At 36.6% G+C, this 27,115-nt stretch overlaps 1 protein-coding gene across 7 annotated transcripts; it reads right to left on the reverse strand.

Annotated features, from left to right (window-relative positions):
• Positions 1–212: 212 nt before the first annotated feature.
• Positions 213–16,744, reverse strand: Spt20 (transcription factor Spt20 homolog). Of its 7 annotated transcripts, none has more exons than XR_012412178.1 (8): positions 16,347–16,744; positions 13,376–14,212; positions 11,978–13,315; positions 9,424–11,853; positions 9,112–9,352; positions 7,075–8,994; positions 5,658–6,334; positions 213–726 (listed from the first exon to the last, which is right to left on the reverse strand). XR_012412178.1 is itself a non-coding variant. In XM_073980090.1 (8 exons), exons 2-8 carry the CDS (start codon positions 13,409–13,411, stop codon positions 293–295), a joined length of 6,780 nt encoding a protein of 2,259 aa, XP_073836191.1. In that variant the 5' UTR covers positions 13,412–14,212; positions 16,347–16,744; the 3' UTR covers positions 213–292. The 7 variants fall into 7 exon arrangements, 4 of the variants coding, with proteins under 4 accessions (XP_073836191.1, XP_073836188.1, XP_073836189.1 ...); XR_012412176.1 differs by having other exon boundaries at positions 213–756; XR_012412177.1 differs by lacking the exon at positions 16,347–16,744 and adding an exon at positions 14,600–14,810 and having other exon boundaries at positions 213–756.
• Between the last annotated feature and the right edge of the window lie 10,371 nt (positions 16,745–27,115).

A 27,115-nucleotide genomic window follows, 5' to 3' on the forward strand; every position in this document is an offset into this window, starting at 1 on the left:
TTCCATATTTAAATAAACCTAAACATAGTACAGAAACTAAAGTTTTGCACATTTGAAGTTTAAGTTGTTGTTTTAAAGCTGTTGTGTTGATAATCGGTGCCAATCGCTCTTATTGACTATCATTTAACCAACAATTTCTTTAAAATAAAAGAAGTCTTAACATTACCATTCATTATCCTTGTGGTGTTGCGTTTTCCAGTTCAAGAATTTCGTTTCTTTTAGTTTTTTGTTTGTTTGAATACATTTAAAATGCTTAGGGGAGAGGAGGATACTGTAGGTGTTTTGTTAGGATTTATTTATTTACATCAGTTGCAGAACGTCTTCGATTTGCTGCTGCCACAGCGGCTGCAGCTGCTTGTTGTTGCTGCTGTTGTTGTTTAGCCACAAAGGCTGTAATGGCACGTTGTGTTAAATTACTACCCGCTCTTGCCGATATTTGTATGTGTTGCTGCTGCTGCTGTTGTTGTTGCTGTCCTTGTGCTTGGGAACTCTGTTGCTGCTGCACTGTTGTTGCTTGAGCGGTAGTTTGTCCAATAATAACCGTCTGTGTTTGATGCTGTTGCTGTGTTCCCTGCGAATTTGTCTGCGAGGTGGCCGTGATTTGATTGAGAATACGTTGATGTGACTGCTGTTGTTGACTTTGTTGCTGTGACGCAGCAGTGGCTTTGATGGTCTTCAATTGCAATTTTTGTGTCGACATTACAATGGGCGTGGCAGTTAGATTGGCTGATGAGGTAATATTTGTATTAGAAGTGGCTATAAAACCGAAAACAACAAAAAAAATATCAAAATTATAAGAAAAGAAAATACCGAATTTAAACGAAAAGGATATAGGCATTTGATGCAAATTTAGACTCATGAACTTTGTAACTATCTCTATTTTGCCATTATTGGATTACTCAACCTGATCCTGATCCTATGACTAGTTTCTTACGTGTAAGGACGTAATGCTCACCAAAAGGATAATAAACTCAATCATTTGTTACAGTTCGATTCGGAAATCTGTCAGCAGCGACACATCACAAGTGACTATAAAACCTATGCTGTGGCTTCTACACCATTTTCACATGTAATTCGAATAATTTCAGTTGTAATTCGAAACATTTCATTTGTAATTTGAGAATTCCAATTGAATTTCGAATTATTTCATTTGTAATTTGAGAATTTCATTTACAATTCGAATTATTTCATTTGTAATTTGAATTTTTTCATTTGTAATTCGAATTATTTCATTTGTAATTCGAAGTTTTCCATTTGTAATTCGAATTATTTCATTTGTAATTCGTACTTTTCCATTTGTAATTTGAATTTTTTCATTTGAAATTCCAAATGAACAACTTTGATTTACAAATAGTACAATTCAAATTACAAATGGAAAAATGCGAATTTCAAATGAAATAATTCGAATTACAAATGAATTAATTCGAATTTCAAATGGAATTCTCAAATTACAAATGAAATAATTCGAAATTCAATTGGAATTCTCAATTTACAAGTGAAATTTTTCGAATTTCAAATGAAATAATCAAATTACAACTGAAATTCTTCGAATTACATGTGAAAATGGTGTAGTGATAAACGAAATGCCTAAAGAATTTGATATTTTTTTTGTTTCGAATTTCCAATTACAAATGGAAAAATTCGAATTACAAATGAAATAATTCGAAATACAATCGGAATAATTCTAATTTCAAATGAAATAATTCGAAATACAAATGGAATAATTCGAATTACAAACGGAATAATTCTAATTTCAAATGAAATAATTCGAATTACAAATGGAATTTTTGAACTACAAATGAAATCTTACGAATTACAAAAATTATTCTCAAAATTCAACCAAAATAATTCGAATTACATCTGAAAAAGGGCATACAAAAATAGCCTTGGAGTGATCCAAACCATCAACCGCAGAGTTGGTTCTGTTTACGAACAAGTGGAAAGTCAAATCATTTACCCTACCAGTGCTTGATGGGTTCGCCCTGGAGATCTCTTTAGACCCTGAGTACCTCAGCATTATTCTGGACCACCAATTAACGTGGAAATGGAAGTTGGAATGACGTGCCGGGAGAGGCCTAATAGCCCTATATTCACGCAAGAATTCCATTGACAATAGCAATTCTTACTTATGGTACAATGGAAGACATCATATCCTCATAAGCTAAACAACGTCCACCAAAGAGGGACAGCAATACTAATACAATACATCCATTAAATTTTGTAGTGCAGGAACTGGCAGTCACTCCGACTCAAGGAAATAAATTCATGACACAGTTTCGAATATGGTCACGCTGCAATACTACGAAGATCGGGACAACCTCTGGGATAGGGGGTAATCAGTGATTAATTATGTATCACCACAACTGCACTTCGACCAATTTAATGTGCACTTACTCCAAAGGGAGGCCAGGACCCACAACTACCCACATCTACTCGGTATAGAGGTATATACCGATGGCTCAAAGGTGGAAGCGGGAACAGGAGCAAGCGTCTACTCAACATACAGCTCTCATACAGGTTGAACGAGATTTTTGCAATCCAAAAATTAAAACCTGCAGAACTGATAAGTAACATGAAAACGGACATAGTTGAACAGGAAACTACGTAGACAGTCAACAGGCCTTTTAATCACTCATATCCCACACTATCAAACTGCGCTGGTTTTGGAGTGCAAGAACGCCTTGGAGGGACTAAAATCAGTCGTTACTTTGTGTTGGGTCCCGGGTCATTACAACACCGAGGGAAATGAAATATCGCATGAACTGGCGCGTTGGGGATCGGATTGAAGTTGAAGTTGACAACTCAATCAAGCCACTCTTGTACCATTTCCTGCGGCAGCTAGAACAAAGAGTAGCACGGTGCGCCTTAACTAATTTTAAATGGAAGGTGCTTACACCTGGGAAGTTTTTGCAGATTCTGAAACTACAATGCTCATAGATGAGAAATATCAAGAAACAAAAAAAATCGCCGGAGGGATTTTCAAATATATCGCGTATTAAGTTCACATTTTTAGGGGTTCTTTAGTTTTTCACGCATTTGCTTGGTAACCGCGAGTCCTATGTAAATGGGCCTAAAGAAAATGTTGTAGCTGTGAAAATTCTCCACAAGATTGGCCTTTATGATACTTTCGTAGGTTTCACCGTTTTTGAGTTATAGAAGTTCAAATTGAGACAATGCACTGACTGTTTCGCCTCCTTATAAAACAATGTCATTACTGCAATTTCCCAAATAAAACTTGTATATCTTGAAAATGGAACAACCTAGGAAAAAATAAATCATCCAGTCTTGTAGAGAATTTTCACAGCATCAACATTTTCTTTAGTCCCATTTTGATATGACTTGCGGATAAGGTCATCCAGATCTGGCATAATGATCCTAGCTGTAAGTAATCCAAGCCAATCTGTCCAATCGACTCCTAGAGAAGAACTACATCACTGATTTGCATGAAGAAATCCAACCTGAAACTAACGGTGACAATAATCTCGGATTACTGCAGAATAATATCAATGTTCTGCAAATGCGAAAGAGATGCGAAGATAAAGACGAAACAGGGACAATCGAGCACTCTCTGTCGCTGTCCAATGTTCAGGATAGGGCGAATCATGGGTAAATACACTATCCAATCTCTGACAACCTTTTGCCAAACCGAGCCACAAATCTGCTTCTTCTTGGCAAGCAGCGAGAAAGAACTACATGGCAAACTCGCACTTCCCAACACCTAAAAGCTTCTATATCTTTTAAAATCAGTCTTAAAATCTCAATTATATCTTCCTTTTGTCCACAATATACATACAGTGTTGCGCATATCAAAAGCAAAAAATCCAGGATTTTGCATTATTTAAATTTTTGGATCGGTTACAATTTTTTCAGATGTAATATTTTGTGCCCAGTTATTCTTTGTTATGTACAGAGAGTTTTCAGCAAGTTGTTTCTGTACTTTGTAGTTGGATGTAATCACAACAACAACAATATTGACTGATCACCGAGAATGGGAAATGCAAAACAAAAGCAACAATAGATTATTATAAAAATTTTATTGTAGTCGGTGTTAATTAACTGTACTTTTGACTTAAATTTGTCTTTTGGAGTGTGGCTGTGTAATTTTAGAAAGAATTTGCATTTGTTATCCTAACAGGGTTGCCACTTTCTACCACTTTTCCTAGGGTATGGGGAAATATCAAAATACCCTCAAATTAAAAATTTTTCCCTCATATAAAAATTAAAATTTTAAAATGTTCATAAGGAAATTGGATTAAAATCAACCATTCTTATGTTTGCCGTGTAATAAAAACGTTAAACAACCGAGTATAGGTAAACACAATACATCCTGTTGTAAACCCCCTGAGGGCATCGGCACATTGTGGCTAAAAACGTCGGGGAAACTTCAAAAATAATGCGAATAGGAACTTCCAAGAATTAGTTGGGGCTCTTATTTCCGATATATGGCCCAGAGTACTTCGCAAAAGAAGTTTTGAAAACGATTTGAAAAGCTACACAGCCCCCAACTCAAACTACACAACGGTCAAGAACCCATTGTTTCAACCAACAATGGGTAAAATGTCATAATATGGCTGAATAATTCAAGTTTTTTATATTTTTTGTTATTAAATCTTATATTAAAGTATAATTTATTAAGAATTAAATAAAAAAATCATATTGTACGTTTAAACCATATAAAATATTGCATTTTCTACCAGTGTTTCCCAAATTGTCTTCCCTTTGGGTATGACAATGGTTTTTTGGCCAGTGTATAACTTTTCAAATTGTTTTCAAAACTTCTTCTGCGAAGTACCCTGGCCCATATATCGTAAATAAGATACCCAACTAATTCTTGGAAGTTCCTATTCGCATTATTTTTGAAGTTTCCCCAACGTTTTTAGCCACATTGTGCCGATGGCCTCAAGGGGTTTACAACAGGATATATTGTGTTTACCAATATTCGTTTGTTTAACGTTTTTATTACACGGCAAACATAAGAATGGTTGATTTTAATCCACTTTCTGAATGAACATTTTAAAATTTTAATTTATATATGAGGGAAAAATTTTTAATTTGAGGGTATTTTGATATTTCCCCATACCCTGGGAAAAGTGGTAGAAAGTGGCAACCCTGTTAGGATAACAAATGCAAATTCTTTCTAAAATTACACAGCAATGCTCCAAAAGACAAATTTAAGTCAAAAGTACAGATAATTAACACCGACTACAATAAAATTTTTATAATATTCTATTGTTGCTTTTGTTTTGCATTTCCCATTCTCGAGGATCAGTCAATATTGTTGTTGTTGTTATCCCATCCAACAACAAAGTACAGAAACAACTTGTTGAAAGCCTTCTGTACATAACAAAGAACAACTGGGCACAAAATATTACATTTTAAAAAATTGTAACCGATCCAAAAATTTAAATAATGCAAAATCCTGGATTTGTTGCTTTTGATATGCGCAACACTGTATATTTGCTATAAGTTCCTATTTCGGCATTCTATTAGGATGAATACAATGGACCACGACAGCTACGCGTCTTTTGACCTAAACTATAATATATATATATATATATAATAAAAAACTATTGCACTTGCAACTTGATTCTAATTCGGATTTGCTTACAAAATGATAAGGGAAATAAATTTGGAATTTGAAGTTAGAAACTACTTACCATTAATCGGATTTGCTGCTGCTATTTTTAAAGTGGATCCACCGATTTGCCGTTGTGTTATTATTTGGCGGCTACCAGTCAGCTGTTTCGGTCCCATCACTTGTATATTACGTCCACCTTGTTGTATCGTACCCACAAGCTGGATGGCCTGATTTGTTTGATTACCACCACCCGTACTGCTGACAGTAATGGTCGCCTGCTGGCCCTGATGATTGACAACACTTTGCTGTTGACCTTGGGTGGGTTGTTGCTGGACAATAATACTGCCTCCCGCTGCCGTAGCAGAATTCGATGTTGTTACTCCAGTTCCAGACACTGCTGCACTAGACGATCTCAGCGCTGATGGATTTAGTTTCTGTACACCAGCTCCTACCAGTTGGGCTGTAATAAAAGGGGAATTTGCGGGTTTTGGTTTTTGTTTGACTGAACGATTGATTTTGGTAACATGATTTGTAGAATCGATTGGTTTCTAAAAACAACACTGGCGTTTGTTTTTTTGGTCTGTTTTGTTCTTTGGTTAGTTGTAATGAAACTAAATGTCCATTTTATAGTTATTTACAGTACAAGAGGAGGGAGAGGTAGGTGCATTACAAGAAAAACTAAATATATTCCAAAAAGAAATGTTCGAAAGGAGCGTGTAAAAAGGATATGTTCTCTTTTCGGGGGTCATCTTTAAACTGGTTGATTTAGATTGTTTATTGTTTGTTTTTAATTGAATATTCAACACAAATGCAGTTGTTGTTGGAAAATGAAATATGGTTTTGGTTGGTGAACAATGAATGAATGGTTTGTTGTGTTTTCGATGGTTATGATGATAACAATGATGGTTATGAAGAAGGCATTTGGGATTATTGTTTGGCAATGTTTGGAAGTTGGGATTATGGTTTTGGGAAATGGTGGGGCAAGGATACGGGGGGAAGGAACAAAAAATGTAAAAAAGAAAAATCATTTGTTGTGTTTATTTTTGCATTTTGTGTCAATAAAAGTGTTTTTCAATAAAAGAATTTCCATCATCAATTCATCAAAAAAATAAAGGAAACAAAAAATACAAAATCAAAAGTAAATAAAAGTTCAAAAACTTTATTTTCATCCTAAATTATGTAGGTATATTAAAACTGAAAATCAAGTACATTCTGCTAGCGGCCAAATCTATTTTTCACTCTTTGTAAAATGTTCTTTTTGCAAAAAAAACATAAATTTTCAGTTTGTAATATGTTTTCAACTAATACTGCTTTAAACTACATCTAGAATTGTAACTGTGTTTGTGTGATCTAAAATGCACTCTCTTTGTATAAATTATGTTGAAAAATCGCAATTTTCAAAATTTTTAATATATTGCAATTTTTCAGAGATACATTTGGAACACACACACACAAATATCAGCAGTGTTATATAAATATTTCTCCTAGAAACTTACCAATTGGTAATGTTAACATTGTTGTGCCTGTATTTCCAGAATTTCCACCGGCATTGGCACCTCCCGATGAATTCGTTGTGTTACACACTACACCACCGCCAGCACCAGAATTATTTGTCAACACAACCGTTTGTGTACCACCCGACGCTGTAGCAACGGTACCGGTTTGCAGATTCACTATTGTACCGGTGGCCGTCGATCCATGCTGCTGGTGTAATTGTTGAGGCTGCAGGGTGATCGTATGTTGGGTAGTTTGTTGTTGTTGATTTGTTGCCGAGCTCACTGGTACCGACACCAATAGACTCCTTTGCTGTGAATGGGATTGTTGCTGTTGTTGACTAGTATTGGAATTTTGGGTGGCTACAACAGCACTGCTGTTGTTGTTATTGTTGCTCTGTTGATTTGAGGCTGAACTGACGCTGGTGGCTACTACTGACACGGAATTATTAGACTGAGCGGGTTGTTGTACGGCTTGTATACTTCCTCCAGTTAGTTGAAGTGATATTGGTTGATTAAAACCTGGAATTTGAACTTGAACATTTTGCAGACCGGGAAAGTTGGCCATTGCACCCTGGAGAGTGGAGAAGTTTATTCCTTGCAGGTTGATGGTTTGGGTTTGTTGTTGATTTTGTTGTTGTTGTTGCTGCTGTTGTTGGGGTGCTTGTGGCTGTTGAGTGGGAGGTGGCGGAGGCAAATGAGGCGACGGAGAAGGCTGTGGATGTGGACTAGACATAGGCGAATGTATGGAAGAATTGGCGGGGGATTGTACTAGACTTTTAGTTATATACTGCTGTTGTGGTGTTGGGTGACCATGCTGTTGCGGTGACATGTTAGGCAAAGCAGCTCCTGCCGTTACACCACCACTGTTTAGTCTCTCTAGTAGGCTCTGATTTTGGTTTTGGGAAGATTGCGAGTGATCTGAGCCAGAGGGAGACGGCGTTGCATTCGCTAATAATGCATTTAATGTTGTAGTATTGCTACTACTGCCACCTCCACCACTTGTCGATGTTGACTGGGGTATCGCAAAACCGCTTGCATTTGAAGCATTCGAATCGGAGCCTGGCGAAGGCGCAGCCATACCGACAACAATGGCATTTGGCGGACCCTGCGATACACTGTTTGTTGAATCTCTACGCAAAGCGTTAGCCAAAACCCGTTGTTGTTGTATACCGCTATTGAGTATTTTTATGCTCCCGCCGCCACTGTTACCACTGCCAGTTACAGTGCTTAAGGTATAGCCACCGAAATTTGTACTGTTAGTCATTATGGCGGGAGGAGATGCCAACTGAGACGCCAATGCCGACATTGATACACGCACGGTGGTTGGTTGCTGCTGCTGATGCTGTTGTGTCTGCACAACATGCTCAGTGTGGATCTGTTGCGACGTTTGCTGCTGTTGATGGTGGCTATGGTGCTGATTGGTTGGTTGATTGAGATTCACCGCAATTATATTACCAGCCGCGTTTGTACGAAATGTTGTTGTACCGCCACCAACGCCTCCTCCTCCGCTACTTACGATGTTAATTTTTCGACCAGGATTTAGCAGGTTCTGTAAGACTTCATTTTGTTTACGTTGTGTCTGGCTTGGCACTGACGGAGGAGGTGGTTGGGGTTGGGTAGCTTGTACAAAATTATCAGTTGTGACTACCGTCGTTGTTTGTTGTTGCTGCTGTTGAGCCTGTGCTTGTTGCTGCTGCTGTTGTTGCTGGTGACTGGTGGTGGAAGTGTGTGGCACTAACGTAACTGTGTGTTGTTGCTGTTGTTGTTGTTGTGAAGGCTGCCCACTTGTTGTAGTAAATGTACCACTCGCAACAGGCGTACTGGTCATAGCTGCCGGTGCACTGTTCAATAAACTCAATATGGAAGCATTACTAGAGCTCTTCAATGTTGTTGCAGTTGTGGAAGTGTTTGAATTTGATGCTGCAAATAAAAAAGGGCAGATTAATAGAGATAAATACACAGATGAACCGTCAATGTATGACATTTGATCTGTCAAATACACATGTCAACCGACTCTATTTTGCTTGCAAAACTTACTGTTTTGATGTTGTTGCTGTTGCTGCTGGTGTTGTTGCTGCCACTGATTAGCGCTGTTCATAATACTTGTGACAATCGCATTTATTGCAGGATTGGCATGCAGGGTCGTAGTTGTATTTCCAGTTCCCCCCACACTTGTGGTATTAGTCGAACTATTGGCAGTGTTTTGTTGTTTATGTAATAATTGTTGTTGTTGCTGATTTGTGGCAGTCACTATAGGTGCTGCCTTCAACTGGGCTTGCTGTAAATAAATAGGGAAGGGAAGACAAAAAATATTACGTTACTCTATTAGAGTGTCCAATTGAAACTCACCAATATTGGCACATTAGAACTCAGCTGGGTTCTTAAGGCCGAATTGTTGGCAGACGTCAGGGAATTCAATTGCGATGTGGTAATCACTTGAGTCTTCTGTTGACCTTGAACCTGTTGATGAGATGCATTAGCTGGTTGTATAGTTATGCCGGCATGCTGTAGAGCCTGATGCGTCGTTGTCTGCTGGTGTACAGTTTGGGCATTGGAAGCTGGATGTTGTTGTACCAATACCAAAGATCCATTGCTCAAACTCAATTGATGGGTTGTTGTTGTTGAGGGACCACCTGTAGAAACGTTGCCGCCCAGAGCCTGACCACCTGCCCCAGTTGCAGTTGTTATTTGTTGCAGTTGTATATGGTGGGGGCCACCAACACTGGAAATGGTGTTTGTGCCTGCGTTATTTGTAGAATTGGTGTTGGAACCGGAGGCAGTGAGAGTGGCATGTTGAAGTTGAACCGTTGCACCATTGGCATCAATAAATTGAGTGGTAGACACTTGTTGTTGTTGCTGCTGTTGTTGTTGATGTTGCTGCCTCAAAACGTGTGTTACCGCTGCGGCAGTATTGTTGCCAGTCACATTGACAATATTGATATTCTTGGGAACATGTTGCACTGTTTGCTGTTGCTGTGATGCGCTGTTGGTAACATGTTGTACAGTGGCTGGTATGATGTGTTGTTGCTGACCATTGGGACCGACGACTACCAAATGCTGTTGCGATAAGACTTGTTGCTGCTGCTGAATTGATTGCTGTTGCTGTTGTTGCTGCTGCTGTTGCTGAGCCGCCAGTAATGCGGCTTGCCTTTGCTGTTGCTGCAACTGTAATTGTTGTTGCTGCTGCAGTAATAAAGCCTGCCTCTGTTCCGGTGTTATACCAGTATGGGTGACCTTCGGCACATGACCTGGAACCAAGTGGGTAATCTTTACAGCTTTGCGACCCTCCTCCGTAAATATCTCCGTAAATTGTTGAATATAACGATTCGCATGCACTCGTGTTCCCAAAGGAAAGCGACAGGATTCACCATTCCGTATACCCTCCCGGTAATCACGATCCACATACAATTCTCCCAGGTACTCTGAATTTGATGGCCTTTGAAATATCGACAGCTTTATATGATAAACAACACGCCGTCCTTCGTTATCATCACGCTCCGTCTCCAATATATACTCCTCGATAAGTTGAGGTTGACAATCAGTGGTTTCCCTCGGCCTCTCGTTAGTCTTCGCATATTTGTCGATGTTCATCATTTGATCGGGCACCTTCAGATTGGCTGGATAGTCGAGGCGAGGCGGTCGTATCGTACGCATAACATCCTTGGGACGTTTCGGAACCTTTGATGCAAACGAAGTCAGCATAGTGGCACTTACCAATGGATTACCTGATCCACTGGCTGCCGCTGCCGAGGTTGCATTTGCGGCTATTAGTCCTGACCTAGGTCTCGACCTTAGCCTTGTAAGATAGTCGCACAGTTCAAGACCGTAATGGTGAGTAAACTGATCCAATTTTCTCTTGCGATTTATAGAAATCTGAGTATATTTCTTCATTTGTCGTCTCATTTCGTGGGTATTGAACAATTGGCGTTCATGCTGTGAGTTAATGGCATGACGACCTATACTCGGGTCGGGATCCAAGCAGAGCGGTTCTGCTGTAGCCAGTACCAGTTGACTCTCCAGGGCTATCTTATCTTCTGGAGCACAAACGGAGGTTGTTTGATTTAACGTTGTCGCGACATGCTGGACATCAGCGAACAATGTTGCATTGGTGGGTCGTAACAGCACATGTCTTGTATCACAGATATTTGTTGAGGTGGCAAACGTTTGTCGAAAGTCGCGAATTTGTGCCACCACACAACCGGCGTAGAAAACATTGGGTTTGGCATAGATGCGCGGTATTCCTGTACTATCTTCCTGGGGGGCTTGTAAAGTGATTGTGGTTGCCGCGAGCATATCCATTAAAAAGTCGGGCAGAATTTCTCGATCAATGCATTGCAATAGCTGGTCATTTTCGTAGGGCCAACGTAAAACTTCAACTAAAGAGTATTCAAAGTTTGCAGCCGCATCTGCTGAGGACATTTCGCTGGCCAACAAATGATCCGAATGCTGCGACCTTTTCAAATCTGGTGGTACAGGACAAGGATGCAATTTACTACTGCTGCTGCTACCACTGCTGCTATTCAGAGTGATGTTTGTATTCCGACTAGAAACAATTTTCATAGAAGATGATGACGACGACGATGATGGAAATGATGGTGACAAATATTCGTTAGCTGATGCAACACCGCCTTCTGCATCAGGTGGTAACACTTGACGGTCATCATAGTGTAAAGCCAATGCATATCCCTTGTTGCCGGGATATAAATTAACCACAATAGTATTGAGCCTCTCACACTCAACGACACGTTCTAACACAAAGGATCGAGTCCTTTGTTTGAGCTGGAAAGACAAATAAATAAAAATAATTATTTTTCTATATACATATAATTTCGAGATATAAAATATCTTCTAAATTCAAACATTGGAAGCTTGATATGCTGCCTTAAAATAACTTCCAACTTACCCCTGTTTCGGCAAATAAACTCAAATCATTGGCCAATAACTGGAAATAGTGATCTTTAATACGTTCGTGTATATTAAAGAACTTGTGTGTTGACGACGACGAGCTTGAAGAATTTTGAGATGAAGATTCTCGTTTGGAACCACTTGATGAGGAAGATGTGGACGTATAGCTGGTACCACCACCAGCCGATAAAGAACCTGAGCTATTGGAAGTTGATGTTGATCGTGGTAACGACGGAGAATGAGAGCTTTTTGTTGAAGAGTCTTTAATTTTTTGCCTTTTACTTGGCGATGAGGTAGGCGATGCAGTTGCCCCAGACGTTGCTGATGATGATGATGTCGACAACGACGACGAATTTAACAGATGGGAGTTGTGTGTGGAAAGGTGATTCTGAGAGGGATGCTGTTGTTGGTAGTGATGATGATGCGTTTGCTGCTGATGATGATGGTGGTGGTTTGACGTCGACATGGATGCTGAGGAGGATGAGGAGGAAGGACGTTTTTCAGCCTTTTTGTTTGTATTATTGTTATGATTGCTGCTATTATTGTTGTTGACGGATTGTGAAGAAGAATTTACACCTGGTGGTGTAGACAACAATAAATCCGGAACTACAGGCGATGGTGAAGTGATCGAATTGAAATTCGAATATGCTGTAGACGCAGATACAGACGGCGACGGTGCCGCCATAGGTATGTGGTGTACAGTGGCACTGCCATGGCTGCTGTTGGAATTTGAAGCTGGACCATGGCTCAATAATCCTAAACCGTCATAATTAAGTGACGAGTTTAATGTTGCTGCTGACGATGTCGTTGAAGCGGATGCCGTGGCCGAAGGTGCCAATAGTTCGGCAGGAGGTTGTTCGGAAGGTGTCGGTTCATCGTCATCGAATATACACAACGGAGGTTGACTGGGTATTTGTGAGATATTATGCAACAAACTGTTGTCTATGAGCGACGACTTTGTGGGAAATGTGACACTATATGTCGCCGAAGACGACACAAGGGACGGCGGTGTAGGTGGTTGTGGTGGAGACAGTTGCTGCTGTTGTTGTTGAGAACTGGACAACACATGTTGCAGCTGTTGCTGCAACTGTCCAGACGACGAAGTCGTGCCTTGTAGTGCATTCTGCAACTGCTGGTATTGTTGATATTTCAGCTGCTGATGCTGCGTTGAAGACGATGATGATGGCAGATGTTGGTAAATAATTTGTTGCGACTGCTGCGTATGATGATGATGTTGTTGTCTAAGTATAGCTGTGTTTGAACCACTCGACCCACCTAAAGATACCGAATTCGCATTGGCAGAATTAAGCTTATTCAAAGTGTCATTTATTATGAACTGCAAAAGAAAATATTATTTAAGTTGGGAAATCTATTACAGATCAGCTGTTATACTTACATCAGCTTCTTGACATGATGAATCCAAACTTTGCATTGTGCCAGTGATGACTTTCGTTACAAATCAATTTAAGCATTGATATCGACTTGTTTTTTCTTCTTCTTCTGCTGCTTTTATTTGCATTAAGGAACTCGTTTTCTGGCTTAGCTTTTGCTGGGAATATCGTGAGAAACACTACTCTGGTTCAAAAATGTACAAATGGTAATAACCACAAATTGGGATTTTGTTGTGTGTTGTTCTTGGTATTTTGTGCCTTGTCCCGTGCCTCGTTACGTTTTCTTAAAGGATGCGTCGTCTTAGGTTTTTATTTGTGATTCTACTTTCATTTCAAGTGCCATTGACATTAATAATCCTTACTTTGTTGTTGTTGTTGTTGCAAACGATGTTCTTGCTGTTGTTGTTGCATTTCATTAAATGCCCCAAAATGAATGATATAAAAACTAATAAGGAACGGAGGCAGAGACAGGCAGACGACCTCAGAGTTGCTTAAATTTCCAAAAATATATATTTCTCTTTTGTTGGTGTTGTTGTTATAGTTGTAGGCTGGGATTTTATAAACCGCACTTAAATATTGTGGCAGAGGTAAGATGTTGTTATAGTTGGTTTTCTTCTTTTCTGGTAAAAGAGTGTCTTTTGTTTGTTCTGATTCGGAAACCAAAAAATCTATTTTTTCTCTCTCCTCCCTCTCGCTTTTTGGACAATTTGTTAAATAATTGTTTAATGTGGTTGTCGTGCCCTGGCGTTGTCAAACATATTCCATAATTATCTCCAAAACAGAGCCAGCCAACGAACGGATCCTATAGCGCTTTTGTTTTGCTTTGCTATTTTGTTAATAATCTACAAGAAAAAAAGTAGGCAAAGATAAACCAAACCTTACAATAAACACAACACACATAATCATTAGTGTTTAGCACAGCACAGAGACGAAGGCAACGACGGCTCTGGCGGAAAAAAAGGAAGAGTGTGGAAGAGAAAACAAAAAAGTACGAAAACACTTGATATTTCATTTTTTAAACAAATACTTTGGGTTCATTATTGTGTCTGGAGCACTATGTCAGGATGCATTCATTCATTCAATCGATTCGATTCTGTAAACAATGTCTCGAGAAACTGTCTTCGTTTTGTGATTTCGTACGTCCTTCTTTCATACACTCAACTAAATCAACTCAAATAGCCATCATTTTTACGCACTTTCGCACATTTTCATTTCGTTGTACATCTTACATTAATAAAATACGAAAATCGCTTTATGTAACTGTGACTTCAGCGTCAACAATATTCGATTTTAAGTCTTAAAAATTGCAAATAGTTTGTCGCTCATTTTCCAAATTAAATTTATGTTTTTCTTTTAAAGATTTTTTTCCAAAGGGAGAAGAAAAAATATGATGTTTTGCAATTGAATTGTTTGCTTTTTGACACGATTTTCTACAGTGATGTCAATGTGTTTGTGTCGACATTGATTTCTGGCTGTTTCCAATTAGGCGTTTAAACGTCAAATTTGATGGAGAGATGGAAGTGCATTCAAAATTTGTAAAAACGATAATATTAATTCAGTAATTTGTATTTGATGAAACTACGCTAAATGTTCGAAATTGAAAAATAATTGCAAATAACAAGTCAATGTACACTCTATACTCTCTGCATTCTTTAAAATATTACAAGCAAACAGTTACAAAATATCGAGTACTTTTATTATAAGAAATTGTAAAAGAAAAATCCTTAGCTAAGTGCAATAGGTAAAGCATTTATTGTACAGAAAGATTACCTACCTGGACGTCCGAGTGTATAAAATCATTAATTAAAAAATATATATTGCTTAAAAATATTCAATGTTCTTATCAATGATGTGTAGAAGCATTTGATAGCGCATAATCTGCAAATTTGGAAATTTTGAAAGAAAGTTATAGATCAGCTCGATCGTAATCACTGTTTATGGAAAAACAGGTTTATTGTTAAGAATGAAATCTGATTCACTTGAAATAATCGCCAAAATAATCCAATAGGATATAACGAGATTTATGCCAAAGAAATGCGGTTCCGTATATCGAAATTAATCATTTGGGCATAAGTTGAATATATACGGACTTGGTTCGGATCTATGATAAAAAATTTCGATTTAAAGGAAAATTTTGTTCCTGTGCATAGTAGAAAGGCCGGCTATATATTAAAAAATTTCGATTTAAACTAAACTTATCGTCGAAACCAAGGGATTTTTTGAACTTTCGGAGCCTATATCTCGGAAAGTATGGACTTCGTGCCCATGATACATATTGGCGTGATCAGCACTGCAAGCCCTACCTGTAGTAAAAATTTCAGATCGATCCGAATCCAGTTCAACCTGCTTCATCATTTGGAACTAGTCTTCTTTCTAGTCGATTATAGGAGTATTTTTTAATGATTCACCTGACTTAATTCATATCCATACTTGTAACATTGGTAAATTGGCGCATTTTATTTTTACAGAGTAATCAACACTTTCTTTGCGATTTTTCTTTTTTCCCTATTCACACGCTCTCACTATCACTCTCCTATTTGTAGCTCTCATTTTGTTTTATTCGTTTTTTTTTTGACATACTCAGCTGTTAGGGCATTAATAACAGACAAAACAAATACGGTGAACAATAATTTAGAATCAAATGTTATTTGCATGATTCTAAATAAATTTTACAAGCACTTAATTTAAATAATTTTTATTCCATTCGTCTTTTGTAGTATTGCTTTTGATTTGTAATTTAAGAAATTACATTGCTTTGGTTATTGTGACAGTAGTTTTTTCCCTCTGGCAACACTGTAAAGCGCGTTTAACTCGTTTATTTTGTGTTTGACATTTCCATTATGTTTCTCACATTGCATGTTGTTCACACACTCTTCTTTTTTGTTTCTCTTCCTCTCTTCTTCTTTTTGTCATTGCAATATAATTTGTTTAAACAATTATTTTTGTTTTTATTTTAACATTTAGCACAACACTTACTTTGACTTTTAAATATCTTTTTATGCCAACTTGCCTGTTTGTTTTGCACAGACGACATTTATTGTGTGTTTCACCTTTTGTCTTGATTTATGTTTTATTTTTCATTTCTTTCATATCCTTGTATTTTAATTTTTTTCTGTCAAATACTTTTTGACAGCGACTGAAGTGAAGAAAAAATGCAAAAACTGCCGTTTTCAATCTATCAAATTTTAATCATTTTCGTTATTATTTAACAACCAGTTGACACAATTTGAATTGTTTATTCATTATTTTTCACTGTTGAGCGACACTAATAATTTTTTGTTGAAAATTTTTAGTTTTTTTTGCGAATTTCACGAATCACAAAGCCCGACCAATTCTTCTTCTTGTAACCTTAGACTACTAAGATGAATGATTATAGTTTGAAGGCGGTGGTTTTACGGCAATGTTATACTTTGTACTATATGTTATCATTTCTCAGTGTATTACAGTAAAATCGCTATATTTTACTTCAAAAATCGCAAAAATGAATACCCCGTTTAGACTATGCTTGGTTTAGCAAATGCAGTGGATTTAAGTTGTCATTTTCATCAATGTCAAATAAATCAAGATAATGCACTTAAACAAAGTGAAATACAGTCGAACCTCTATTATCCGGAATCGATTATCCGTAAACCTCCATTATCCGGGAAAGGAAAACACAGAATTTTTTGTTCATTTTACTCCGATTAAACCTGAAAATCTTTATGATCCGGGATTGTAATGCATTCGGCCAAATTTAATTCATAACTGCTTATATTTATAAATATTTCCAAGAACGCATACTTTTTTATTACTCCCATTATCCGCGAAAATCGATTATCCCAACCATAATGGATAATCGAGGTCCGACTGTAAAAGAAGAAAATTGAATTTTTATGTTTCTTTTTGACATTACACATGTTTGATAACTCAAAAGTTTGTACAAAATGTTGTTCGATAACAAAATTGTTCAGTAAAAAAGAAATTAGAAGTACTTGCAAGTAGTCGCAAGAACTTGCAAGTACTTTTTACTTGCGAAGTTCTCGAACTGACCTATTGTTAAAGCATGTCTGCTATATGTAAAACCATGGCACAATTACCCAGGGAGTGGTATCACACCAGCTGTTCGAAAAGTCAAATCCCTTTTAAAAAAATATTTTTGTTGTAATTTCCCAACAACCTAAAGAAAATTTTGACATAACATATTCAAAATTTTACGATGCCATTACCTATAAATAAAAATTTAATCGTAAATAGGTGTGTACGATGACTTACCCAGCAATAATTACTCACCAAGTTCCAGCAACCTCTCTCAATGAATTTTACTCTCTCAAACTCTCTCAATTGCAGAAAGTTATCGAACAACATTTTGCAAAAACTTGCAAGAAAGTCAGCTGTTTCCGAAAATGTATGCAGTGTGGCCATTTTAGCATTTTTGCAGCTAAATTTAGCATTATTTTTTTGTATTTAGCCGCAAAATTTCCATTTGGCATTTAGCATTTTTCTTAGCATTTTTCCATTATAAATTTAGCATTATTCTATCCACGAAATCTGAGATATTTTAGCACTTTTTTTATTAAAAAATCTGATAAATGTTGGTTGAATTGAATAGTACAGCTGTTTGAACACCTCAAAACACCAAAATTTTCGTCTTTGCTCTGATTTAAAGGAATAAAAATGTGAATAAGCAAATAAAATAGAACAAGTAAAAAATGTTAAGTTTGCCTGGGTCGAACTTCTTATACCCTCCACCAGGAAATATTCAGAACTGATATGGAATATTTAGTTTTTCTTTTTGTTACGAAAGTACCAATACCACTATTTTAGGTGGAGAAGTTTTTTGACCGCAGGGATCCCCAAACACTTAATAATTCTGTCATCTATAAACTTGAAACCACCTGTAATCGGGCGGTACCGTTATATGGGGGCTATAGCTAAACTTGGGCCTATGTACTCAATTTTCGTTGGAGAAGTTTTTAACCACAGCGAACTTTAAATACCAGATGATATCCAATTTTGTCCGAAGATGTATATAAAAAAATAAAACAAGTAAAAAAGTATTAGTCGGCTTTGCCGACAGAGATATACCCTCAGCCTGTGTGAATTGAAACGTCCATCTATTGGCAATATAGAATCTACTGGTTACGGATTTTGTAGCCCTTTTTGAAAATTGCCACAAAAAATATATTTGGTTTGAAGCTCAAATGTGTTGCGTAGAATGTACTTGAAGGAATGGACCATTTTGGAAGTGTATCTTATTTTGAGGTTCATTCCTTTTGATAGATTTTGTGCCCACCAGTCATTTCAGTTGGTCCCCGTATTACTTAGAGGTTTTGGGACACGATGTCAGGAAGCGTGGACTTGCCCACAAAAAACATAAAATCGCCTCAACAGGACCACAATTTTCCATCGGCATAATTTTCCAAACGTTCTGCGAACAGATCCTAAACTGCGCTTAAACATAAATGTTGAACTTTTGTGGGGGAGGTACCCTAGGGAGAAGACGGTTTTCTGAAGTAAAACTACATTCGGACAAAATATTAGGAGATCCAATGTTTGGACGGTTCAGCAGATATAGCGCGTACTATTTTAGTGACATTTTTTAACTTTTGGGGATGGGGGAGGTTCCGGAAGGTGCGCAACGACAGTGCCAATCGTGAAACTTAAATTTAGTTTGGACTAAATATTACGAAGCCCAAATTTTAGACGGAGCTTTTGGGCTATCTTCTCAGGAAGCATGGACTTGCCCCTGAAAAAAAAAACTTGCACCGCCGACAATTGTAACAACAAAGAACTACAATTGAACTACAATTTTCCGAAATGTTGTGTTGGTACCTAAAGTAGTTGACATATATAGTTCATATTCAAGCCCGATCGATGTCTCGTAGAAATATTACGATGTGCAAAGTATGGACAAAATCCGTTACTGCCTTCCTAAGTTATCGTGTGCACAAATTTTCCGAATATTTTAGAGCTTTTGTGGGGGAGGTACCTTAAGGAATGGACCAATATGGTTCATCTTCTGACTTAAACTAAGTTCTATTAAGTTACGCTCCAACCACTACGCATTGTTCCATAAGGGATTTTTAAAACTTTCTGGCTATTTTCTCAGGAAGTATGGACTTGCCCCTAATAAAACTTGTACCTTCGTAAGGGGACCACCGTATACCAGTAGCTAAAACACAAATCAAAACGATCCGAGAGCAGGTCCTAAACTGAACTTTTCCAAAATTTTGTGTGGGAGGTACCCGAAGGAGTGGACCAATTGAGTACAGGAGTGGACCGATATGGCCCATCTTCGAACTTAAACTAAGTTTGGACAAAATATTGCGAAAGCCAAACTGTGGACCAAATCGGCTCATCCGTTCGAGAGTTATCGTGCGCACCAGCCAGACAGTCAGACGGACGGACATTGCTAAATCGACTCCAAATTGTCTGAAACACATTTCGTCCAAACATACTTGGGGTCTAAAACCATTATTTCGATGAGGCACATTTTGCCGTATGAAAGTATATAAAACCGATGTCCTTAATTAATGGTGAAGAAGTTGTTTAACCACAGACGGACAGACATGCATAGATCAACTAAGTATATTATCATGAATATATACTTTATGATTAGTTTAATGCGCTACAAACGGAAAAAGCAATCTTATATACCTTCTATACTGTGGTGGAGGGTACATTTTATTAAAAAATAACTTTTTTAAATTTAGCATTATTTTTTGGCATTTTAATATATATTTTAGCATTTTTTAGCATTATTTTAATGCTGATTTAGCTGCAACACTTTCAAATCTGGTCACACTGAATGTATGTATGAAAATTGTTTTTGTTTCTTTTGATATTTTAAACTAAATGGAACAAAAACATAAATTTTAAAATTGCATTTGACTTATTTAAAGCAGTAATCCTATCCACAGCACTTTAGAATCTAATGGCCTGTTCCCGTACTTTATAAAGTGGTAAAAGTCGTAAACGATTTCCATATAAATTTTGTGTACGGGAACGCAAAATGTGTAAAAGTGGTAAAATTTGTAAAAAGTTTTTAGTTCTGGAACAGAGCTAAAACAAATGTAAAATTCTGAAATTTTCTTGTTCAAACATGTTAACATTTCAAGTTGTTTACATTGAGCAGCTGATTAAAAGTCAGCTGGCCGAACTTACAAATTTTTACGGGACAAATTTTCCCAGCAAAAATTTGCAAATTCTCAGTCACATAACTCTCCAAACTTGCTCTCTTTTGCTGGATAATTTTGTTATCGAACAGCATTCAGTAAAAATTTGTACGAATTTGTACAATTTTTTGTGTTATCGTACAGACCTAATGTTATGCCAAGTTTATACTTGCGCTCCAAAATCCACTGGATTTCACGAAATCCTGAAATACACCCCGGTGTTTACACTTATTTTTTTGTTGATTTCAAACATATCACAATGATCAAGGTGGATGCATATGCGCAGCTGATCGAACATGAATTTTCAAAACAAGTTGTTGTAAATTGAATTAAGCATCAAAAATATACGACAATATAGAACTTTAAAACTTTATTTGGAAAATTATCGTAAAATGATCTATATATCGTATTAATTGTGTATAGTACTAACAAATGAAAATATCAACAAATGATTTTATCGTTGAGACTTCGTTATAATAAATTTTAGCTCTGTTCCAGAACTAAAAAGTTTTTACAATGTTTACCACTTTTACACATTTTCGTTCCCTTACACAAAATTTATATGAAAATCGTTTACGACTTTTACAACTTTTACCACTTTATAAAGTACGGGAACAGGCCATTTGATAGATAAAAATTGTGCTCAGAACCTGCACAAAATTAGTACTTGCAGTAGTTTTCCCGTTTATTGCTAAAAATGCGTTCCCATACTCCGAAATCTAGCAAGACGAAATCTAGCGATACGTTGATTTTGATATTTGTGCTGGAGTTTTTGCAATTTCCGTCATTTTTCCGTTCCCTTATTTTTTAAGAAATTTGTATGGGGAAGCAAGTTTTGACAATTCGCTCTTTTTTCTAACATTACCATTAAAAAGTACGGGAACACAATAAAAAATATCATTGTAACAAAGTAATTTAATATTTTTTTCACATTGTTTACAAATTTTGATACTAAAATTTTTTGTTGCAGCAATTGACCATCTACCTTGTTTATTGTGATACGTGAAAAGTGTTGCAACTTTTGGTACTTTTTTAGGCAAAAGCAGGGTTGTATATCATGTGTACTGTGATTTCGATGTTGATTTCGCTGAAATCACGAAATGAGAGGATTTCATTTTTGTATGCGAAATCATGATAAATTTTGCTTGATTCCGCGCGAAATCACGAAACGCCTTCGAAATCACGAAACGACGCCAAATGTAAACTAAGCATTAGAATCATATAAAGTCAGGGATTTGTTAGGAATATAGCATGGTAGAACAAATATAACGTAAAGTAAATACTACAACAAATACAACTCAACAACAACCACATTGAAATTTGTTTTTGTTTGTAAACCTTAGTGTCAACGTACATGTAAACAAAACAAGGAAATGTCTATAAATTATTGGAATTTAAAAAACTAATAATTTTTCACATTTGATTGAATATTTTGAAAAACATCAATGAAAACTCGTTAGATTTTCAATTTGGATGTTTCCATATCATTCCACTAAATGCATAATTTCTCGCAGAATGTAGAATACTTGCAAAAATGTTTCGGGTCGCTGGTAATTCATTGAAAAAAGAGAAGCTGTTTTAATCGTTTGCTTTTGAAAACAAAAAAGCACATGTTTATTAGGGCTTTATTCTTTTCAAGTTTAACAAAATACCACACATATTAACAAATATTGTAACGCCTCTATAAGCGGCGTTTTAGTGTGCTGCATGTCGTTCGGACCTGGAGGAGGTTACATGTCAATGATATGAAGCCGTCTTTATGGGAAATAGTTTTTTTTCTGATGAATAAATTTGTTCTTCAAAAATATATATCCCTAATATACATCGAAAATAGAAATAAATACATAAAATGTCGTATGGAATTTGACACTAATGCTTGGTTTACATTTACGAAATCCACTCGATTTCAACTGTCAAACCCATAGGTTAAACGTCAAATGAAATCCAGATGAGATTTCATTTGACGTTTGAGCTATGGAGTTGACAGCTGAAATCGAGTGGATTTCGTAAATGTAAACTTAGCATAACACTACAACCCAGTTCAGTCAGCTGGGTATTGCTGCTACCTAACCTAACCTACATCGAAAATAGAAATAAATACATAAAATGTCGTATGGAATTTGACACTAACACTACAACCCAGTTCAGTCAGCTGGGTATTGCTGTTACCTTTTCTTGTTCTACCATGGGAATATAGTAAGAGTATTTTCTCAATCAAAAACCAAGGTATTGGCATATAGGGATGCACCTATATTACCCTCCAAAGTTTTTGGTGCTTTTAAAAGAAGGCCCAATTGCAGGAAAACTATATGTTTTAGAAACGTCTCATAATTTTCATAAACAATTTTAAGTTTTCTCGCAAAAAAATTCTAGCCGCTAAGTGGGTTAAGTAGGGGAACAAAGCTATCGTATAAGTGCATAGTCTAAACCAAGTGTAATAGTACGGTTACACTAGAGCATGGTAGAATAATAAGGTGTAACCATGGTGGAAGAATAAGGTGTAACGCCAAAAACAGCTGATCTTTATACCAGTTTTCAAAATGCGTTATTGTGAATAAAATCACATACAAAATGTAAACAAGCAATTCACAGTAATGCGTTATTGTGAGCAAATTTGACGTTTGACATGATTTGAGCTTTGTTCCCGTACTTTTTAATAGTAAAACTCGTAAAAGAGAGAAAGAGAAAAAAATTGTTATCACACAAAATTTTTTCGAAAAGTTCGGGAACGCAAAAATGAAAAAACGTCAAAAAAGCTGGAACAAATGTCAAAGTCGGCGTACCAGCCAATCAGACGCCGGCATCCACGTTACTATTTTTTACACACTCAAATTTGTCGAGTAAAAAGTTTTTAAAGAGAGCGTCATTCAGCGCCATTTTTGTTTAAAGAGAAGTGAACGTTTTACAAATTTTTTGTGTACGGGAACGGGGTTTCGGGTAAAATGTGTAAAAGTCGTAAAAATTGTAAAAACTTTTTGGTTCTGGAACACAGCTTTGATGTAACACCTTCTTATTCCACCATGGGTGTAACGCCAAAAACAGCTGATCTTCATACCAGTTGTCGAAATGCGTTATTGTGAATAAAATCACATACAAAATGTAAACAAGCAATTCACAGTAATGCGTTATTGTGAGCACATTTGACGTTTGACATGATTTGATGTAACACCTTCTTTTTGCCGGGTTAACCCACTTCGAGATGTTTTTTTGACGTTTGCGCTATGGAATTGACATTTGAAATCCAAACCCACTGGGTTAATCCGGTTAAGTGTAAGACCGAATACAAAATAATCACCCTTATTACGGTTGGCGTAGTCATATGCGTTCTAATGCTAAGTTTACATTTACGAAATCCACTCGATTCCAACTGTCAATTCCATATTTCAAACGTCAAATGAAATCTCATCTGGATTTCATTTGACGTTTAACCTATGGATTTGACAGTTGAAATCGAGTGGATTTCGTAAATGTAAACCAAGCATAATGTCGTAGGCGTAGTTTACATTTTTTAAATGATGAGAAATGATATACTTCGATCATTTTTTTATTTTATAGCATCATAGATCCATAAAATATCGAAAGAAACACATTCATCATTCCCTGGACGAATTTCTTGGGTTATAAATAACATTTACTTTTTTGATACGGCGAATCGGTATCACGTATGGCGTTGAAATACGAGGAAAGAGTCGTGACCGATTTTGTTAACGACTGCATATAAAAATAAAAACGCTTTTACAGAAAAAGGGTTTCGCAGGTAGCCATTTACCACAAGACTATGCGATATTTTTCAACAACAAAAATTGCAATAGTAATGTAAGATGTGTTCTGTCAGTTAAAATAATGACTTAATATATTTGTGGTTCCCTTGGTGTAATAATATAAGGTGTTTGCATGAATTACAACAACTAACAATTTTACAATAACAACATAATATCACTGTGCAACATTTTTGAGCAGATCGCGTGCAAACAACTTCTGTCCAGAATTTTATGAAAGTAGAGGACCAATAGGCAAAAACCATATTTGGGTTTTGTTTTCTTACATCGGGTTCGGTTTTTATGGCCTCATCTAAACATGGTTAAATATCGAATTTTTGAAACAAATCCGGGCTGTATCTCTGAAACCAATACGAATCTTGTTTTGACATCTGCAGCAAACTTGTAGATAAGAGCAAGAAGAAAATATCTTGAGGAATAGTGAACTCGAAAAAATTCATTTATTGCCTCAAATTTTATAATATATCTAAAAATTTTGTAATTTGTGTATATTTCGCAGCGTATCTCCCAAAATGTTAAATTCTTCTTAATGTTACCTTTGGGGAAAATATTCTCTGGAATGTAATACACAACTCTTCAGAACATTATATTGTTGTTAAATGCCTCTATCGCCTTGTTTATAGCAAATTTTTCAACAACAATTTGGTAAATATTTCAATAATTCATTGAAATCCCCAACATGAGAATAAACAGCCTGTTTGAACATTGTTTGAAATAAGTTCTGTAAAAGGTATGTTATGAAACAACGTGAAATTTTTATACCCTCCACCATAGGATGGGGGTATATTAAGTTTGTCACTACGTTTGTAACTACTCGAAATAATCATTGTAGACCCCACAAAGTATATATATTCTTGATCAGCGTGCAATTATACATCGATATAGCCATGTCCGTCGTTCTGTCTGTCCGTCTGTGGAAATCACTCTAGCGTCCGAACGGATTGACGTAGGTTGATGAAATTTTGGGAAAATATGTTATATGTACGTAGGACTTTTGGTATTGAAAGCGGACTATGTAGGTCCACGCTTTCGTATAGCCCCCATACAAAATGACGCGTGACGCGTCGTCGTTTTAAGGAATTTTTAAGATATTTGGCCCATTTTACCACCGATTGGTTGTAATTTGGTACTTTGTGTCTCCAGAGGCCAAAAAATATTCCTACCAAAGTTGGGTTATATAGGTCCACGTTTTGGTATAGCCCCCATATAAGGCCCCATATAAACTACGCGTCATTTTAATATATTTTGAATGTATTAGACCCAGTTGACCACAGAATTGATTGTAATTTGGTATTTTGTGTCTTCAGAGGCCAGAAAACATTCCTACCATAGTTGGGTTATATAGGTCCACGTTTTGGTATAGTCCCCACATATGACCCCTTATAAAGTACGCGTCATTTTAATATATTTTAAATGTATTAGACCCATTTGACCAAAGAATCGGTTGTAACTTTGTATTTTCAGAGGCTAAGAAACATTTCTACTATAAAATGTTTATATAGGTCCACGTGTTGATATATCCCCCATAATACAATATCTCCCGATTTTCGATATTTTGAACGTTTTAGCCTCATTATCACACCGATATGGCTGAAATTTGGTATTTAGTCTTCTTTAGGCGTATAAAACTTTCCCCCAGAAATTTTGTAGGTATAGGTCCACGCCATCATATAGCCCCCATAGAACGGTACCTTCCGAATTTCGGTATTTTGAAGGTTGTGGCCACATTAATCCACCGAAATGGCTGAAATTTGTGGTGGAGGGTATAAAAAGTTCGGCCCGGCCGAACTTAACGCTTTTCTTACTTGTTGAGTATCAGAATGTTCTGAAGAATTGATGGTCACATTATTTGGAAAATTTTTAGAATGGTTACTTGTTTCAACTTCCAACAGTTTAGTTGTTACTGACCAGAATTTCAGAAATTATGTAAACTTTTCTATATTTTAACGAGTTTGATGCGCTGGATGCAGCTTTTCCTAGTTCATCTATTTGACACATATGTCCTACTACTTTAGGGCTACAATATTGCTGAAGACTGGAAAGCAAAATTCTTATTAGTTTCGGAGATAAAGGTCCGATCACTGGAAAAAAGGCTCCTTTTAGGTCGGTTTAGATGAGGCCATAAAATCTAAACCCGATCTAAGAACACAAAACCCAATAAAGGTTTTTGTAGTCTCAATATGTACTTTCAGAAAATGCCCATTAGAAGTTGTTTGCATTTCCAGTTTTGCACAGTGTATTATGGGAACTAAATGTCAATGGCAATGTTTGAATACTACGATCTTTCCAAAATAGTTCAGAAAAATTTACAAGAAATAAATAAAAAGATTTAAAATTTAATTCTAAATGGCATCAAAATTACTCTATACATAATGTGATACATTCTGCACTTCATATATTTATTGTGCGGCACTGAATAGAACAGATTGGACATCTATTTATTAAATTTTGGAATATTCGGGGTAAAACCTAATATATTCTGACAATTCAGTTTATAAAAAAGTTCAAAGCCGTATGATTGTCACTTACACCTTATATTATTGCACCATGGTAGTTCCTTTAAAAAATGAGTTTTTTTGGTCTGCACAACTAGGGATAACCCCATAAACCCCTAACTGATGACCTATATTATGCCGCCAAAACCATTATCACTACCTCCTCCTGTTCTGCTTAGTGACCCTACAAACCGCCCACATCCATCACTTATCTCGTCCTTTCGTCCTCTTTAACACGGAAGGCAAAATGGTCTCCCATAAGAAACCCACCACGCAAACATTTTTTTGGGTATCTAGGCAAAGACTTAGACTAAATA

The sequence above is a fragment of the Musca autumnalis genome, unplaced genomic scaffold, assembly GCF_047663935.1.
Source record: "Musca autumnalis isolate F117 unplaced genomic scaffold, ASM4766393v1 scaffold_4, whole genome shotgun sequence".
In the NCBI taxonomy this organism is placed as follows: Eukaryota; Metazoa; Arthropoda; class Insecta; order Diptera; family Muscidae; genus Musca; species Musca autumnalis.